At 33.7% G+C, this 19,618-nt stretch overlaps 3 protein-coding genes across 3 annotated transcripts; 1 reads left to right on the forward strand and 2 right to left on the reverse strand.

Moving 5' to 3' along the window:
• The first annotated feature begins 4,191 nt into the window (after positions 1–4,191).
• Positions 4,192–5,422, forward strand: LOC131629813 (uncharacterized). Its single transcript, XM_058900612.1, has 2 exons — positions 4,192–4,295; positions 4,387–5,422. The coding sequence occupies exons 1-2, from the start codon at positions 4,192–4,194 to the stop codon at positions 5,420–5,422; spliced, it is 1,140 nt and encodes a 379-aa protein (XP_058756595.1).
• Positions 5,423–5,460: 38 nt separating this feature from the next.
• Positions 5,461–7,309, reverse strand: LOC131629826 (peroxidase 16-like). The gene is made up of 4 exons (XM_058900626.1): positions 7,000–7,309; positions 6,703–6,888; positions 6,414–6,579; positions 5,461–5,964 (listed from the first exon to the last, which is right to left on the reverse strand). The coding sequence occupies exons 1-4, from the start codon at positions 7,210–7,212 to the stop codon at positions 5,564–5,566; spliced, it is 966 nt and encodes a 321-aa protein (XP_058756609.1). The 5' UTR covers positions 7,213–7,309; the 3' UTR covers positions 5,461–5,563.
• A 4,515-nt stretch (positions 7,310–11,824) lies between these two features.
• LOC131629819 (putative glucose-6-phosphate 1-epimerase) lies at positions 11,825–19,079 on the reverse strand. Its single transcript, XM_058900616.1, has 9 exons — positions 18,681–19,079; positions 18,182–18,256; positions 17,472–17,528; positions 16,019–16,179; positions 15,740–15,880; positions 14,158–14,260; positions 13,487–13,586; positions 13,046–13,292; positions 11,825–12,255 (listed from the first exon to the last, which is right to left on the reverse strand). The coding sequence occupies exons 1-8, from the start codon at positions 18,798–18,800 to the stop codon at positions 13,078–13,080; spliced, it is 972 nt and encodes a 323-aa protein (XP_058756599.1). The 5' UTR covers positions 18,801–19,079; the 3' UTR covers positions 11,825–12,255; positions 13,046–13,077.
• Between the last annotated feature and the right edge of the window lie 539 nt (positions 19,080–19,618).

A 19,618-nucleotide genomic window follows, 5' to 3' on the forward strand; every position in this document is an offset into this window, starting at 1 on the left:
TCATCACATTCTTCATCTGCAAACTCAACCCCTGCATATTCATCATTTTCAACATCATGTCATACTTTTTCCTCTTCCTCTTCCTTTTCTTCTGCAACAACAATGACTCTCCTTGTTGGACAAATATTTAATTTGTGACATTTTCCATTACAATGATAACATGTGTCTCTATTGGGTTTAGAATATGGGTTATTCAGCCTCTGCATTGGTGCTTTACTCTGTTGGACACCACTAGAGCTGCTAGCTCCCTTATTCTCAAGGTTTGAATCCCTAGTTGTTTCACTCTTTTCATTGTCACCTACTAATTTAAAGTTATTCTAGAGTGAATGCCTAAACGGTGAAAAGCTTCGAGGGGATTTCCCCATCAATTCTACCTTAAAAGATAGACTTGATGCCTCAATCACGGTTCATACAATATGTAAACCCATATTCTCCTACAAGGATCTGTTTAAGCCACTAATGTATCGAGTCACTTTCTGACTCTTTGATTCTCCCAATTTATTACGCTCAGAGAAACGCCAGAACCCAACTGTGTATTCATTTAAAGATTGGAATTCCTGGTTGTTTCACTCTTTTCCTTGTTGCCTACTGATTCAAAGTTATTATAGGGTGAATACCTAAAAGGTGAAAATTTTCGAAGGGATATCTACATCAATTTTGCCTTAAAAGCTAGACGAGATCCTTTAGTCACGGTTCATAGAGTATGTAAACCCATCTTCTTCCACAAGGATCCCTTTAAGCCATTAATGTATCGAGCCACTTTCTAACTCTATGATTCTCTCAATTTATTACGCTCAGAGAAATGCAAGAACTCGGTTGTTTATTTTGTTACAATTCTCTTTCCATGAACAAACTCAATATAGATCTTATAAAGAATCTGTCGATAATCCTCTGGTAGAAATCGCTCTAACATTGATTGTTTCATTCTTTACCAAAATCTTACTGGACATTTTCTTTGCCTCTTCCTCTAAACAACAAGCTTATCCCACCAGACAACAACAATACTCTTCAGCCTGATTGACACCATCTTAACTTGCTTGTTCTTAGGGACGCCCATAATGTCGAAGGACCTGTCGATGTTGATCTTCCAAGACAAAAAATACTCAACTCCCATCATTCTATAGAGCAATGGAATATCAGTCTTCACTCGATAGTCGTGGTTATTCTGTCGATTCCCATGAGCAACCTCTTCCTTGTAGGGATCTTCTTCTCCAGAACACAAATCTTCAACACAATTATTTCTACCCCGTGAAACCCTAATCTGTTCTTCTCTCCCATCTCTTCCTTGATTTTCGTTGTCGGCGTTGTCCACTTGATTTTCTAAAGTCGCCATCTATTGAGTCAAAATAGTTAGAGTCACGATAAAATTCTGGATAATTCCCTTAAGATCTGCTCTAGTCACCAGTTGATCCTCCGTGTTTGTCAAGCTGCGAAAAGAATAGGAGAAACTCTGCTCTGATGTCACCTAACGCAATTAGAAGCATGAAAGGAATAGCAAGCGTTAAACCTATAATAAAACACAAGCTTGCAAGCGACAAACTTGTCTAATAAAGACGGAACTCGCAAGAAAGAAGAAAACTCTGAATTTTATTATAATGAAAGATAATCACGATGGTTACGCCAAAGATCTTAAAATACAGAAAACAAATAAACCCCAATGGACTTTTAATACAAAACATAAATAAAATAGAAAAGAAGAAACCTTAATAGATTTTTAATCCAAAACATAAATAAAATAGAAAATTATAGAAAATATTAAAATCTTGTTTTTTGGCCTAAAACAAATTTGGATGGCCTAAAAAGCCTTCCTATTCCAGATTCATTTATGGCATGATGTTTATGCCTTATCTTTGAGAACATATATGATATACAACCTTTTCTTAAACCCATAATTAGTTCTTTTTATGAAGTTGTGCCAAATCCAATGTTTGACAATCCAAAACTGGAATCTCTTCTCTTTAATTCGGTTGTCTTGGTACCATTTCACGATCATGTGCAACTTGACATATGCGTCATTTTTATTAAAGAAGTTATGTAACATATAGTATAATCTAGTAATATTTACGTTGATGCATGGAACTTTGTTGTTTGACAATCTAGAACAATGACGACTCATAAAAGATCTCTGAAGAAACTTTGAAAGATCTTTACAAATCATTTGTGACAAAGTACCCAATTGTTTCAATTGAGGATCCTTTTTACTAGCATAACTGGGAGCACTATGTTAATATGACTACTGAGATTGGAACCAATTTGTAATTGTTGGTTAGGATCTATTGGTTGTTAAAATTTGGTAGATAAAAGTAGATTAATTTTAATTAAAACAGTTTCACAAGTGGCGGCGGTTACAAACTGTTGTAACCTTGAGTTATTAAAATTTTTATGATACGGTTCAGAACCGTCACAATTATTCTATAGACCCAGTTTAATAACGTTCTCCATTTGTTATTTAAACCGTCGCAAATCAAGCTCAGGACACTAAGTTTTGCAATAGTTAAGAAATTGTCTCAAACTATATTTTGTGATAGTCAAAATCGTCCTAATACAAAAAAAAATGTTGCAAAACACTAATTTTCTTATAGTGTGTATGTTAATATTTTGATATTTTGAGTCATTAATTGCCTTTCTTTTGGAAGTGAACATTAAATCTTAGTATACCTATTTTAATTGTTCAATCATTTACAATCATATTTCATGTGTAACCAAAACTCCGTTTATATGACTATTCTAACACAATTCAATTTATATGAACATAGTTCATTATACAATTAAATATATCATTTTATATTTACATATGCATCTTAATACATTATATACCGTATTAAATAAATTGATCGATACGGGCACGTGGTATTCTATTTTGAATATAAAAAATTTGGGTTAATACCACTTTACTCCCCCTATCATATAAGCGTGTTTTGCTTTACCCCCTCTAAAAAAAATTTATTGGACAAACCTTGCCAAACAAAGATTCCATCAAATTTGACCCTGATCAATTTTTTTGCCAAAATTCTTAGAATTTTGCCTACGTGGCATTTTTGGTAGTGCTGACTGTACAACACATAAGCGATGTGGCACAGTCAGCACTGCCACGTGGAAATTATTTTTTTTTAAATTGTTTTTTTAAATTTTAAATTTATTTTTTTTTGTGGCATTTTTTTTACGTTTTTAAAAAATATTTGACAATACCTGCGGATTTACCTACAAATTTGACAATACCCGCGAATTTACATACGAATTTAAAAATACCTGCGGATTTACCTACGAATTTGACAATACCTGCGGATTTACCTACGGATTTAAAATAACCTGCGGATTTACCTTTAAAAATACCTGCGGATTTACCTGCAAATTTGACAATACCTGCGGATTTAAAAATACCTGCGGATTTACCTACGGGTTTAAAAATACCTGCGGATTTATCTACGAATTTGACAATACCTGCGGATTTACGCGGATTTACCTACGGATTTAAAAATATTTGCGGATTTACCTACGAATTTGACAATACCTGCGGATTTACCTACGGATTTACATGCAGATTTACCTACGGATTTACCTTTAAAAATACCTGCGGATTTACCTGCGAATTTGACAATACCTGCGGATTTACCTACGGATTTGAAAATACCTGCGGATTTACCTACGGATTTGACAATACCTGCAGATTTATATATAATAAAAATAAATTTTAAAAATCATAAAAAAAATTTGGAAAAAATAATAAAAAAATTTTTAAAAAATAATAATAAAAAAAAATTTGGAAAAAATTAATAAATAAAAAATTTGAAAAAAAAAACAAAATTCCACGTGGAAATTAAAAATAAATAAAAAATAAAATAATGCCACATGCGCATGCCATGTATTCAGATTCTCTTGAAATTTTGATCCAGGGTCAAGTTTTTTGGAATGTTTATTTGGTAAGGTTTCTCCAATAAGTTTTTTTTAGAGGGGGTAAAGCAAAACACGCCTATATAGCAGGAGGGTAAAGTAGTATTAACCCAAAAATTTACATGTAAAATAACCTAAGAAAACCAAAAGTAAATAATGTGACACGCATATAGTGATCAATCAAGTGCATCACAATTCTCACCATTTTATTTCAATTATAGTCTCACTTGCATACACACAACAGTAAATTTGCATCACCATTTGCACTTAAATCACCAACGCATATATTAATATTCAAAGATGTTTTCTTTGGGGTGGGTTGAATGGGGAGAAGAAGGTGAGTTGGATCGGGTGGAAGACGGTGTGTCGTCCGAAGAAGGAGGGAGGATTAGGGGTGAAACATTGTGGGTTATTTAATGAAGCTCTGCTTAGTAAATGGAGATGGAGGATTTTGAGTGAGAAACATTCTTTATGGACTAACCTTCTTTCTTGCAGGTACGGTGACATAATTAGGATAATGCTTTCAAATACGGTGCATCACGGAAGGAAAAAGGTCTCTCTTTGGTGGAAAGACATTTGTATGATTGGTTCCGGTGGAGATAGCCCCTTGGATAATTGGTTCCCGTCTTCAATTTTGTGCAAGCTTGGTAACGGAGATAATATTGATTTTTGGCAAGATCGTTGGTTGGGTGGAATTCCACTTTGTGATCGGTTCCCTTCTCTTTTTCTCTTGGCCGATTATGGTTGTTCAAAAGTGAATGATAATGGTTTTTGGATTTCCGGAAAGTGGGAATGGCGCATCAATTTTTCCGAAGCTTTTAGTAGGGAAGCGGAGGATGTTACCGTCGGGTCTCTTTTGTCGGTTCTAGAAGGGAAAGCGCCGGTGGAGGAGGAGGAAGACTCTTTCGTTTGGTGGAGGAACTCATCGGGATATTCGGTTAAGGCCGCTTATCAAATGATTGTGGAGGGTAAGGTTCGTGAGCCAATTATGGATGAAAATCTTGTGAAGGCTTTGATGGGTCTTTGGAAAACCAAAATACCGAGTAAGGTGTTAATCTTTGGTTGGAGGCTTTTATTGAATAGAATTCCCACAAAGATGAACTTGGCTAGGAGGAATATTTTGGTCGATCCGACTCTTTTATTGTGTCCGTTGTGTGGCTTAGACGAAGAGAATGCGGACCATCTTTTTGCTTCATGCACGGTCTCTCTCCGTTGGTGGACTATCTTTTGTGATTGGCTTCGCATTGACATCCCCTCCTCTTCGGGTAATATTTTTACTCGCCTTTGTTGCTTAGAATCTATTTGTAGATTAAAGTTTACAATCCACACTAGGTGGCTTTTCGGTATGGCTTTTTGTTGGGGAATTTGGATTTGTAGAAATGAGGTTGTTTTTAATAGAGGGGTAGTGAGTAGTTTTGATATGATGGGGTTGTTGAAATTTGTTTCGTGGGAATGGTTTCTCTCATCTTATAATGTGAAAGATGCCTCTAGTTGGGATGAATGGTGTGCAAACCCGACACTTTGCTTTTGATGGTGGTAAGGGTCGGTTGTAGTTTTGGCTCCGGCTTTTCTTTTGTTTCGTTTTGTTGTTTTGTGGAAGGGTCTAGACCTTTCTCTTGTGTAACCATGGGTTAGCACCCCTTGTGCTTTTTTAATATACCTTCTTTGCTTATCAAAAAAAAAAAAAAACCCTTATTTCACCTTGATTTCCAGTTTTAACCCCCACCCTTCCCAACTTAGTAATAGCATCAATAAAAGCACTTTCAAAAGCTTCTTCATTTGATGCAAACAAGTCAACTGTGTCCTTTGACTTTTCATCTATAGCCAACACTTGATCAGAAGTAAATAGTCCCTTTCCTTGTTGCAAATTCTTGAAATATTGGTTGTCAAATTTCTCAGGAGTGATTGGATCCATGTTTATAGCAATCCTAGGATCAACTCTTGGAGGACATGCTTGTCTTAGCTGAAATGCATATTGTAGATCTAGTGTTGGGTCAATTTTAGTTGTTGGGCTGAAGTTGTAGATTCTTTTTGAGAAACGGTTGCAGTGTGAAAATCCAATTGTATGTGCACCTGACATAAAACACATAATGTTTAAGATTCAAAAAATTTAAAAAGTGTATAAGAGATGGCAAACGGTATGTCCGTTTCGTTTAGGTCCGTTCTACAAAATCTTGAAAAAACAGGATGGAGACGGAACGGACATAATTGAATGTACGAGTCTAATACTTTGACTTGACCAGAAAAAAATAGGGCAGAGTAGGGGAGCCATGTAGGCCTTGCCGTCAAAAAAAAAAAAATGAGACATACATATTAGAGTGTACGGATCTAAAATTTTAGGCCATCCCAAAAAAAAAATGCAGGTAAAACGAGTCCATCCCGAAAAAAAAATGCGGGTAAAACGAGTTAGGTCAGGATCCGTTTTGTAACCCTAATACTGATAGAGCACTTGATTCAATTTGTCTTTTTATCATTATGGAAACTAACATAATCTTTTTGCCACTTTCTGTGAGTTAAGTTACCTGATAATGCAACCATATCTATCTGAGAGAGTCCATGGAAACTAAACATTGAATTGAGTTGATCCAAATTGAATTCAGGATGAGGAAGATTGTGTTGAACACTTGCAATAGTAGATATTTTTCCATCACGTCTTCCCAATTCCACTTCATAAAATGGCCCCCCAGTCTATAATAAAAGTATATAATTAAAAGATTATTATAATTGCATGCATATTATTTTCTAGTACACACCTTCTTTCGAAAATCAAAGTAATTTAAAAGTAAAAGCATGTATATTATATATATATACCAAATCGACAACATCCCTTGTTGCAAGAGCAAGAACATCAGCACAAGAGACTTTGTTTTTGCATTGAGGATCATTGTCAATAGCTTCTTTGGCTTTAATCACTGTGTCAAAACCATCACCAGCTAATGAAATATCATCAGGATGATTTCTCTCTCCTCCATTAAGTAAAATCGAAGTGTCACAACCCTGTCCATAAATTAAATAAAAACAAAAGATCAACCTCATTTCGTGTTCAGACATCAACACGTGTCAGACACCAGTCATGCCTTTGATATGAAGTATTGATGTTAAACGTACCCTGACAAAGCAATCGTGGAAGAAGAGTCGAAGAGTGGCGGGAGCAGTGACAAAAGTCTGCTGAAACTTGAGCTCCACGGCAGACCGAACCAATTGCTCAACATTGGGACATGAATTTCCATAGAACCCTTTACTCAGTTCAGCAGAGCTTGTTTGTGCAGAAACTAGAAGAACAAAGTTTGATAACGCCACAATGATGCTAAGAGCTCCCATTATAACTCTTTTGTTCTATATTTTTTCATATGTTACAAATTATAATATATAGTTCAAGTCTATGATTAAAAAAAAGGTTGATATGATCAAATTATTATATATAGTTCATTATCTAGAGTCTTCTAGCTCCATGTGATCAAGAACTAGGTCATGATTGTGTTATTATTAATATGTGATTTTCTCTCATTTTAAGCAGGGTTATGGCGTGAAGCATTGGAAGAAAGAGACATGGATTTGGAGCTAGATACAATTTTAAGTGTTAAAATAAATCATGTGACTTTCTCAAGCAATTGTGAAAGAGACAGATATAGAAAGAATGTGAAGGTGGGCAATTTTTACTTGCATTTATTAGAATGTCAACTCAATTTGCTTGTGATGATTTTCAAAATATAACTATTTTACTTCAGCATCTATGTCATCAAGAAAGGGGGAAAAAAACGGTTTTTATGTTATCAATTCCTATCTTGTGCCAATTTGGGGAGAGCATCAAATTCCTAGGTCAAAGATTCCAATATATCCAGGGACGGATCTAGGTACTCTAAATTGGGGGCAATTGACCCCACATACTGAATTTTAATTTTGATAAATAGTTGAAAACATTATATTTTGACCCCACTCTAAATAGAGTGATGCCCCCACATCACAAATGACATCAATTCATCATCAATATTTATTTTTATCAACTATTTTGTTTTAGACAAATTCTGCACTACATTAGTTGGTATACAATTATCATTTAAGTAAAAGAAAAAACATGAATGCTTTTAGACTATCTATTTATTTGCCTTTGAATTAGGTTGATTTTTTTTTTTGATTAGTATTAGACTGGATTCTTTACAAATTCTTTAAATGAAAATTTAGAAATTTGATTATAATTTATTATTATTGTTATTATTATTATTATTATTATTATTATTATTATTATTATTATTATTATTATTATTATTATTATTATTATTGTTAGTTTTTTACTTATATATGTTGGATAAAGTTGAAACAATTTTGAATTTGTATCACTTTTAAGTTGAGATGATTTATCCGATGAATTAAAATTAAAGACAATTTCAAAATCTAAATAACATTTTCACAAAGATAAGTAATAACTTTTTTATTAGTATAGCAAGAGTTTTTTTTTTTCATTTTATAAAGAAAATTTTATTGCTTTGACTTGATTTTATTTAAGGGTGGCAAAACGGGCCCGACCCGTTGGACATGTCCGTTTTGCCCGTACTTTAGTGCAGGGCGGACTAAGGATTTAGGCCTTCACCCTCTAATGTGTCCGCCTCGCCCCATTCCATTTTCTCCTCCAGCTTTTGCGGGCATGGTCATTTACATAATTTTTTTTTGTTTTTAGGCTTAAAAGGTGTAGTGCCCGCGGGCTTTCCTCGCCCCACCCTCACTTTTTTGCAGGATGAACCTAGATTTTAGGCCTGCATCCCCATCTACGTCCGCTCCGTCTCGCCCCGTTTTTTTGCGAGACGGATCAAAACGGGCGGACATGCCCGTTTGCCACCCCTAATTTTATCAATCAAAGTATTATATAAGATAGTGTTGAAAATGGTAAAGAAAATTAACTTTCAAGTATAAATACAATATAACGATAAATAAATTTGACCCCTCTTATCAAAATTTCTGGATCCGTCCCTGAATATATCCATATTTGATTTCGAGATTCAAGTTATATTAGAGCCTTTACCTTTATAGTGGCGAAGTCAGGAAAATTATGAAGCCGCGGCAAAAATTTAAAGACCGCAAATTCAAACAGAAATTACATATTCTCCACAAACAACATAAACAACAAAACTAACCTTCTCCTAGTCCAAAAACCAGAAGAAGAAAAAACAATTGCAATCTAAAGCACCCTTAATTCAAATTCTGGAAAAAATATTACTAACATTCTACTCCCAATCCGATGACTCCCAGTCTGCTCCTAGAAACCAAATGCAACGCAAAAATATCAAGAACTATAGAGCAGCATCCTACCGTCATTCTAGTTGGTAAGACATCATTCTAGAAAGACCACAACCGGCAAGACTACTCCAATCCGGGCAAATCCTGCAGAAAAAAATAATAACGTTCCCTGCCAAACGATTGCAACACTGTACCGCAACAATAGCGACAGATGCTAAAACAAACAGAAGGATTCGTTGAGCCAGAAACACTAGAACCACATCAAATCCGGACCGACGAAAAGCTGCAGAATTAAAGACCACAAACAGTGATGACAGATCACTATCCAAAAATCAGAGTGAACTCTAAAGTAAAACCATAACGATCCCGTCCTTAAAAAGGATTTATTTTATGATTTAAAAATAATTTACTGAATTCCATAGCACAAAGTGATTTAAAAAATTCAGTTAGCTCCACAAACTTAACTACTAAAATTTTCTTACTGGAATAATGAAAATCCCATATGCCTTCTTCAATGAATGACCCTTAAGCTGTATCCCATACAAACAGAACAAATTAATCAACCAACTACACTACTCAAGGGAAAGAAGCAAGAAACTGACCTATGCATTTCATCGAACACTTTGCGTGCGAGTTTTAAAACAACGATACCTATAACACAATAAACGGGCTACGTAACATCACCATTACTATAACAATTCACCAACACATCCCAAAAAAAATCAAAATAGAAGCAGAAGAAAAGAAACTAGTGGAGGCATTTCGTCGAACACTTCGTAGAAATCATGGCTGAACCAAAAATGTGCGCGAATCCAAACGATTGTTACTATTGTGAAAGCAAATTCGAACGTATACTGGAGGTTAGGCTTGAGGTTACACGCGGAAGAGCCCGGGCAGGTGCTCAGCCTGGCCGGGCCTTGGCTCCGCCACTAATTGTTGAAACATGTCTTAAAACCTTAAATGTTAAAGAGAAAGAAAATATATTTTGAAATTGTACGACTTAAAAATCAGTATGGTTGTATAGCTGATGGTGGCGGCACGATAGTATTCAGGTCTGGTGGATGGTTTGGTCTGTTGGAGCTTGGGTCGGGTTTTCTCAGCTCGAGCGTGTTAGGCTTCGTTGTTTTGGTTCATGGATCGGTTAGTTAATTGGTTATATTTTAGGCTTATTATGGATGTGTTGGATTTCGGTGGTTGTAAATACGTATCCATATCATTCTTGTCTTAACAACCTTCAGAACTTTAGAATTGAAGACAAGACATAGAGAATGGTCTGAGAATCCTAGTAAGAATCTTAGAGAGAGAGAGAGAAGACTAAATTCCTAAGAGTATTTTTGAAATTTTGGAAACTCTTGGAATTATCTAAAAGGAATTGAGAAACACTTCTAAACACCTTAACTTGTGTGATTCACACATAAAAAGTCGGAGAGATTGAAAAACACTTCGATAGAAAGTAAAAAAAAAATCTAAGAAACTTGGGTGACTATTATCTTGTAACTCATATCTTTTATAACAACTCTTGAAATTATAGTGAATTAGAGAGTTACTCTCTCCTCCAGAATAGATCGTTTAATCAAATTCGATAAATAAGTTATTGTGTTTCTTGTCTTTTATCTTCTTCTGTCAAGTTAAGTTGTTGTCTAATTGCATAGAAGAAAGTAATTTTCAGTGTCAAGTTAAGTTGTTGTCTAATTGCATAGAAGAAAGTAACTTTCAGTGAGTTGTTGTCTAATTGCATAGAAAGTAATTTTCAGTGAGTTGTTGTCTAATTGCATAGAAAGTAATTTTCAGTGAAAGTCATTTATTTTGATTGTCAATGTTCTTTTTCCTCACACATCAAATTTGTTGGTGTAATTGACCCTTCAATTTCACAACTAATGGTGCCCACCGTGGGACAATAATTAAGCCCCATGGATTCCAAATGGAAGAATGAGAAGTTGAGTCGGTTAACACATTTAAAAAATAATAATCATTTTAACCAAACACATGCTCTACGCTCTAGCAGAAGTAGCAATTAACAGCGAACAATGAATTGATAAATAAGAAAAAAAAGAAAGTTGAATTTAAATTTATATTTAATTTATATATAGAAAAAGTTTAAAACCTCTATGGCCAATGCATGTAAAAAGTCAGTTCAAACTGTCTTGAAACATCTGCAACTGGAGTTCCTCTAGAACTTGTTCTCCAGTCTGCTAGGGTATCCTCGGGATAAACTAGTTTACGAAATCAAGCTCTTACATCTAAACCTCATTTGCCCACCATTCTATGCTGATTCAGAGCAAAATCTCATTTGCCCACCATACTAAGCTGATTCAGAGTAAAATCTAACGCTTAAGTTATGTGTTGTCTAAGATCCCAGCCTCAATTAATACCCTCACAGCCTACGACCTCATATTCTTCAAGGAAAAATCAAGTTCCATCAAGTGAGGCCCCCCATCACAATACGCCCCAATGCCATAGTCACACAATACAAATTGCAACCAGACTCTACACTGCATTAGCCAATTCTTTTTAATGGCATTTTCACAGGGAGGGGGAGCAATTATGAATGACTTGTACAAACATAAGCCGACATCCTCATGTTGCATTATCAGTTATGTTTAGCTTTGGAAGAATTGCAGTGAGTTCTGCTTTGGCATTGCAGTTCCAAACATAGGGTAAAATAAAATATAAAAGTAGAAAAGTAGGCAAAATAGGATAGTAACAACAAAAACAGCCCACAAATATTTGATATAACTGGTCAACGAATCTGTCATACATTCCTTTAATATTATTCTTTAAGGAAGTAGTACTCCACCAACATAGTAAACAAATGTAGGGATTTAAGAATCCAAAATACCACTTGGATTCAAAATGAATCCCTCTGGGTATAGGCCATTCAACTCAACGTGAAAATCTGTTAAATTGTAGGCTGTAATTTCGTTTTTCCATGGCAACAGTGGACCCGTCTGATCATATTCTTTGTTCAGATTTGTCATGACCAAACTAGTCATCCATTATAAGGGGAAAAAAACAACAGTTCATAAAATCCTAACCAACATGAGTTCATCTTTCCAAAACAGAAGGAACATCTAGGGGCAAAATTACTGGGAAATTTTCCTTTCATCTTCCGTAAATTTTGCAACAGGCTACCTGCAGAGAAATCATTCAAACGATTAATAACATAATTCAAATCCAAACAAAAATGAATAAAGACCCGATGAGAAAATATGTTTACTTCATATTTTTGAAAACATTTAAAAAAAAAAAAACATTCTAAAAAAGCCAGAAAATTAAAATGAAATCAAAGCTTTTTCATCAAGAGATTTCTTTTATTTTAATGCTAGATTATCAGATGATGGCGTTAAGTTGTGTTAACCAAACTCAAAAAAGAAGAAAAAAAGACACATGGAACATTGAAGATACACCTTCGTATGTGGTAACGAACATAAACAATAATGTAAATTAACAATGACTAGTAAAATGAAAAAAAATATATGTGCAACAAGAGGCAGAGCTGACATAAAAATTTTCTTCATTATTAATACAAATTATTTTATGAATAAACAATCAAGTTAGAAAACAATGAAAAAGAAAATAAGAAATCAAAACAAACATATTTGTTAAAACTTGAAAATATGAAATTGAATGTCATTTTTTAAAATTGACAATAAAAAATGAAAAGAGAACATTTTCTGAAACCATCCGGGCCCGAATTGTTTGGTGAAAGTAACTACTCAGCTCAAATCTCGAAAAAAATACACAATACATACAATTTCATTTTTTAATCTTGCTCTGTTATGCTTAAAATATAAGGACTTAAGATGTAGAACATTTCAACATTTCTGTATCCAAAACTATGGGGTAGAATAGTGTAAGTAAAGGCTTCAAAGGTATATGATGAGCTAAAGACAATTGAAACATATCAGTTTGCAGTTTTCACCTGTACAGGACACAGAATGCAACAATGATCTTTCAGCTGCCCTGAAGAACTTTCTGGGGATCGAGCTGCCCACTACAGTAACTAGATGGAACAGCTGAAAGCTCTAGTCTTCCTTTCCATTCTTCTCCAGGTTTCAAAGTGATAGACTTTTCAATAGCAGCAGCCTCTACACAAAGCATATGCTTGTACTCATCATCGCCGAAATCAGCCATAGCCTTTGCTTTCTTATCCCAAGGATTCCACACCACTGGATAGAAAAATAATAAAATATTACAAAAAGGTTAGACCCACAACCACTTAAATTTGATAATTTAGAAGTTACAAATCTAATTAAACGTTTAGATCTATCAATTTCATACTTCTGATTGTCCCAAATAGCTTTTATAAAATTCATACATCTACGAAATACAAATTGGTGAAGATAAGTAGGAAAATACTGACCAGCATCAGGAATGCCATCTTTACGCAAAACAAATGTCCTCTTTTTTTCGTGATCAATAATTGCAATCTTTGTTGGAGTACTAAGATATATCTTGTCAACCTATCATATCAAGGGAAAGAGATGTATCAGTTTATACTGGAGGGCAGGGGATGGAGAAGAAGCAAATGTTATATTGCTTCTTTCTGCCAATGAAAAAATAGCAACCAGTGCATACTTTTGGCATGAAATCATATTCAGCACTAGCAGAAATAAATTTTGCAAACAATTAAAAAATGAAAAACATCGTCAGGAACTATATACTTTTTCAATGCATTACATAATAAGTGGTTCTCACTCCTTTTTTGTAATTAAAAATGTAATTCTTTATTTTATTTCAAAAATATATATGGAAAATAATATTTAATTTAGGAGAATGCTAATGAGTGCCCTTGGGGAATTTGTTAAGAATACAAATGGAGAAACACTGTTGGAAAGTGATGTAATCAACTTTTTGAAAGTTCATAATTAGTGTTTTTCAATGCAAAATTTCTATTTTTGGCTTCCTTAACTAGTTGCCTTAGAATACTTGTTAGCATGACCCTATAATTTATTCCAGTCAAATAAATTTATATCCTATAATACCAGCATCTCTGCTTCTTGAAACTAACTAGAAGGGAAAAACAAGACTTACTTCTGATTCAAACGTCAAAGCATCCCCCTGTTCAGTAAAACGCTCCTTGTTCTGCAAGTTGTCAAGATAATCCAGGGTCTCTAATCCCTCAACCCGAACTTCACTGAACACATGAAGATAAACTGGTTATGCACTCTATCTGAAGTTTTGAACAAACATTTGTACAACAACTGATTCATAGAGAGTAAGCTTAAAAGAACAGCAAGAAATAGCAAGTCAAAATAGCAGATAAAACCAAGAAACATGTCAAATGTAGATAGATACCACAATTTCTAATTCCACCAACTGAAGTTGAAAAATAATAACAAACTTATATTTCACCGAAGTACTGAGCACAAATTGGAAAAAAAATTAACTGAACAAAGTAATAGTAGTTGCAAGCTTCAAATTCCATTCAGTTGGTTTTTAAAGTTACAAGCCATCTTTCGCATTGGAGACAACTACAACTGCCAACATGAAGGAAAACTACACATTCTTATAAATCCGTGAATAAGCTAACACAAAATTGCTAATCATGAAGATTTCTGCTCACTCAGCTTGTTCGCTACATGCCTCTTGAACTGGATCACAACCGAAAGATACAACTAAAACTTATCCAAGTATGTGATGTATGACTAAATGCACACAATTAAAGCTATTGAGCTATTCAAACAAATGAGTTTCTAATAAAACCATTTAAAGCAATGTCTTTCAATGGTTTCTCTTATAGTTATTCTATGCCTTCCTCTACCCCTCCTAAGGCATCCAAAGCTATAAACTCCCTCCTACCCATGCTACCAAATTAAATGTCTCAGCAACAATGTTTTAGGCCCTTTCTTTATTATTAAATGCACCTAATGTCTATGTCGTTATCTCGTATGGCGTTGCAGAACAGTAGATAGCAGGATAGCCGCCATATCAAAGACTAAAAACCAATGTACAAAGTAAACATAAATACTAAAAAATAGACTAATACACTATTAAGAATATCTTCATTCATACTTAATAAGTTAACTTAAAGTATAGAGTAATAGTACTTCAGCAGAGATGAAGAATAAAACAGAACTGAACTCAACATATGAAGAGCAAAGCGGCTATTTGTGAGCAAAACCATAACATTACTCTTCAAAGGGTTAGGATTGAAATTTATACCCTTAAAATTGACAACAGTTTTAAAAATAGAATTTGAGGAATTTATCCCCAAAATTCTAATAGTGGTCGCAATGGCTGTTTGGAGCCACATTTAGAGGCCGCTACTGTTGACAGCAGCACAGAGACCAATAGCGGTGCGCAGAACCCTACCACCGCTACGCTATTCCACTATAGCGGTGGCATGCTATTGACAACATAGCCTGTTGTTACACTTGGAACTTTTAGATTTGAATTCTGGAAAACTACAACCAATTGTTACATCTTTAGTAACAAAATTAACCAAATATTAGTTTGATTTTCAAAAGTAATGAAATGCCATTGGTAACGGTAGACTAACCATGGTAACAAAACCAAATTAAGAGCAACTTTCTAAATGTAACAACAGATAAAAGCCAGTAAAATACAAAACAGTGATACTGAAGTGTGAGCCTAACATATTCCAATCCCGTACCTTATGTCTGATACAGATAGATATGTATGATAAGCAAAGGTGAACGAAAATGGCTTTCCATCACTGTTTGTGTTCCGAATCCGGGAAGTCAACATCAAATCTCCTGCGGGTCCCAAAGCTACCCTCAGACGGTACTCAAAACTACACACACAAAAAAGAAATGCATATGATATCAGAAACATAATATGATTATATAACAATTTTAACTATGAATGAAGTTAAAATTAAACAAGGTAGTTGATAAATAGTAAGAAATTTCTGAATGGTTTCTATAAATACCTGTGATTCCAGATTTTCAAGTCTTCTTCAGAGGGTTTAAGAATCAAATCAACAAAGGCTTTGCTCAAATTATTTGTTGGAAAAGGAGGAGGATCATCTTCAATGGTCCAAAACCGATTTCTAGCAAATCCATGTGATTCCAGGGGTCCATGGTTTGCAAACTGCAAACAAATAGAAAATAGATAATTTTCCTTCACCGTGTCATCTGGCATATGATGATAACAACAAACACAAGTTTTGGAAGGCCATTTAGAAATTATAATGATTTTCAGAAATTGATCATACAATTTTCATTAATTATTTTAATTTCAATTGGTTTTGTTGTTGCTTAGGATATCAATATACTGGCAGATATAGTTTGATTGAGACAGCAGTGAAATCTAGAAGGAAAATCCTTTAAAAGAAATTATCTTGGTTTGTATTATCAGGAGTTATGCTAGAGATTAAAACCATATCTGGTCATGTTTGTTTGGTTAAGGTGACAATCTTAGGAAGTCGTTACTTTAGTATAGTTGTAAGTAAAGTTTGATGGAGATTTTAAGCACATTGCTGTTAGGGGAGTAAAGATAGGTAGTTATTTGTCTCTAGGTAATGCATGGGATTTTCTACAATTTATTTGATGATTTGGACAGTTAAACAATGCTATTAGGATCACGAGTATGATCGTGGGCACACGCAAACATGTGATCCAAGGACCTCCAGTCGTGCACGCACGTGATCAAAAGATGTGGGTGCTTTTTTCTTTCAGAAAACTATGTTTTAAATTAAATCAGACCGGGTAAGGCTTTGGAAATTATACCAATGTTTTAAACTTTAAGAGAAAAATAGGTGTTTTTCTTCTTCCTCACTCACGACCTTCGAGTAGATCTTTCCACCCACCCCCTCCCAATCTTATTAGATTCTGATTTCAAAACATTGTTGTTAACTACTCTTTATTAGAGGCTGGTTATCTAACCTGGACCTTAATCAGTTGACTAATTGATTTGCTTGACTTTGGGACTAGTGTAAGTGATGTAATATGCTAAGCTCTCAAGTCTCAAAATGGAAGTGTATTACTCTCTCTGTAGGGTTGTGTGATGCAATGCAACAAAATTAAATCATGATATCATATGATTCTTTCTTAGCTTTATTTCTTTAGTATCTTCAACTTTATTATTATAAAAAAAAAAAATAAAAAAAAAAATTTAACCCCCTCCCCCTAAATGCCTACATACAATGAACTTTTAATCTGCAATATGACTTGAGAAGTTGAGACATGCTATTGGATTTAATTTTCTGGTAGGAATGCGATAAGCTAGTATTTCATTTACAGAGCAGATTAAATTTAAAGTCATTGGAGCTTAAGTTTGAAGAGTTCATGAACTATTTCTTTCACCTCTCATTTTCATATAAAACAGAAACAGTTGAGAAGAATTATAAAAAAATTAAAAAGAAATAATTCCGAAATACATACTTGTGGAAAGCATATTGGAATCCCTCCACGAATAGCCTTAGGTGGCTTAAAGATAGCCTGCACAATTAACAGGATAATAATAGTACAGATATGGATCATCTAATCATCATGAAAGCTGGAGTTGAAATATTTCAAAACCAATAGTCACGAACAGACAGAAAAACTGGAATAACTGGCAGAAAGCAAATCTTAACAACAGGAATTCATACATTTTACATTATTTGAAAAGCAAGATAGAAACTTGAGCATTTTGAAGCCAATTTTGATTCAGTCTAGCGAGTTGGAAGATAAAATTCAATGTTAATTTTCTTTAAAAGCAAATCAAGATCCTAAACCACGTCTAGTTCATATAATTATCAGAAATCAAGCACTTCTACTAATCATCACTGCATGAACTATCATTCACATAGCAAAACCAAACTTAAGAAACAAATCGAGATCTAAAGCATACTAAATTGCCGCTGCAAATATAAAGGTTTTAGAGGTCTGCAACGATACCGCAATGCAGCTACAGTTATTTGTTCGCAACATGACGGCGACCACAATTTAGAATTATGATCTAAAAATTTATACAATTAGGCCTATTTTTTCCTTTTCCTTCTGTCTAACCAGCATAGAAAAATCACCAACAATAAACTCAGTAGCTAAATTAACACAGTGACACTAAGAAAATAGAAACGAACACTGTTCAACAAACTCAAATCACAAACCTTACTACTGAGAAAAAGCAATTCATCTGCATGTTCATTCTTCCAAGAAGTCACGTGACCACCGTAAAGGTAAACCTACAGATCGCAAATCAAACAAACAAAAAAAGCAAAATGCCATCAAAATTCAGAACCAAACAGAACAATCCAACAACATAACCGATTCTTTTCATTTTTTTTCTTTCTCATTTCAATTTTTTCGGTTCAATTCAACAAAAATCACTGCATGAGTTAGATCGAGGATCATCCTTCAATTAACTACAATTAACGAAGCAAGATCAAAAACGAGATCTAACAAACTTAACGAGATCGGAATATAAAAAACAAAATCAATTATATTAAAGAGAATCGGTGTAAAGAAAGCTCAAATCCAAATCGGTGAAAGTGAATCAAGATGTGAATTGCATGAAACGGAAACAGATCAAGAAAAAAATAATCGAAAAAAAAGAAAGAAAGAAAGAAAGATGATCACAGTTTCGGTTACGGTTACGATTACGATTACCTCTGCGGATGAACCACGAGCTTCACGAAGAACAACTTTCTCGAGGCCATTAATACCTTTGGATAAGGTAAAGGAGGAAGAAGAGGATGAAGAAACGGTTTTCTCCTTTTCGTTATTCATCGCGGCGTAACGATAATAGCTAATAGTTGCTTGCAGTTATAGCTATAAGCTATTATATTATACTCTTTCTTGGAGATTATGAAACTGGATTTGTAACTGTGATGCTAATTAAACTGTGACGCTAATTAATCAGAGATTAATTAATAATAAAATTGGAATATTCTCAAGTTCACCGCGCCGTATGAGTTTCGTTTGATTTCTCGGACACTCCTTCCCTCGGATCCTCTCTTTTTCTGAAGAGAGTACTGTGGCTCTAACTTTTTCTATTTGTTTTACTTTTTGATTAAAACTATTTGGAATAGGAGGAAGGTTCCATAAAAGAATAAATTAAAAAGAAATTGGAGTTTTTCTTATTTTAGCTTGATTTGTTTTCACTAAATATAGTACAGTAACGCATTTCGCGGGATTTTTTTGTAAAATAAAAAATGACGAAACTTTATCAGAAAATTCATTAAAATAAATTTTATTATGAAAAATATAATCCATTAATTTGTTAATTTGGAAAAATATTTTTTAGAATGTGTATAGATTTTAATTATTAAAAATAAATAATTGTGTATAAATATTTTTTTGTTAAGCTTCTTTAATTTGGAAAAATATTTTTTTTGAATGTATATAAATTTTAATTATTAAAAATAAATAATGGTGCGAAAGTTTTAAAGTTAATAAAAATATTTAAAAAATAAGTTTTATTATTTTAAAAATATATCATGTGTAATTAGTATTTTATATTCTTTTCATAATATATATATATATATATATATATATATATATATATATATATATATATATATATATATATATATATATATATATAT

This window comes from Vicia villosa, unplaced genomic scaffold (genome assembly GCF_029867415.1).
Source record: "Vicia villosa cultivar HV-30 ecotype Madison, WI unplaced genomic scaffold, Vvil1.0 ctg.000606F_1_1, whole genome shotgun sequence".
Taxonomy (NCBI): domain Eukaryota; kingdom Viridiplantae; phylum Streptophyta; class Magnoliopsida; order Fabales; family Fabaceae; genus Vicia; species Vicia villosa.

Bases quoted from the DNA above. Each gene is read 5' to 3' on its own strand.
- LOC131629813 (XM_058900612.1), top strand. From the start codon at position 4,192: ATGTTTTCTTTGGGGTGGGTTGAATGGGGAGAAGAAGGTGAGTTGGAT. The intron at 4,296-4,386 runs GTGGGTTATTTA...TCTTTCTTGCAG, and splicing joins AGGATTAGGGGTGAAACATT to GTACGGTGACATAATTAGGA.
- LOC131629826 (XM_058900626.1), bottom strand. From the start codon at position 7,212: ATGGGAGCTCTTAGCATCATTGTGGCGTTATCAAACTTTGTTCTTCTA. The intron at 6,580-6,702 runs GTATATATATAT...CTTTTATTATAG, and splicing joins CAAGGGATGTTGTCGATTTG to ACTGGGGGGCCATTTTATGA. The intron at 5,965-6,413 runs GTAACTTAACTC...GTTTTATGTCAG, and splicing joins AGATATGGTTGCATTATCAG to GTGCACATACAATTGGATTT.
- LOC131629819 (XM_058900616.1), bottom strand. From the start codon at position 18,800: ATGAATAACGAAAAGGAGAAAACCGTTTCTTCATCCTCTTCTTCCTCC. The intron at 18,257-18,680 runs GTAATCGTAATC...TGCGATCTGTAG, and splicing joins CTCGTGGTTCATCCGCAGAG to GTTTACCTTTACGGTGGTCA. The intron at 16,180-17,471 runs GTATGTATTTCG...ATTTGTTTGCAG, and splicing joins TTCCAATATGCTTTCCACAA to TTTGCAAACCATGGACCCCT.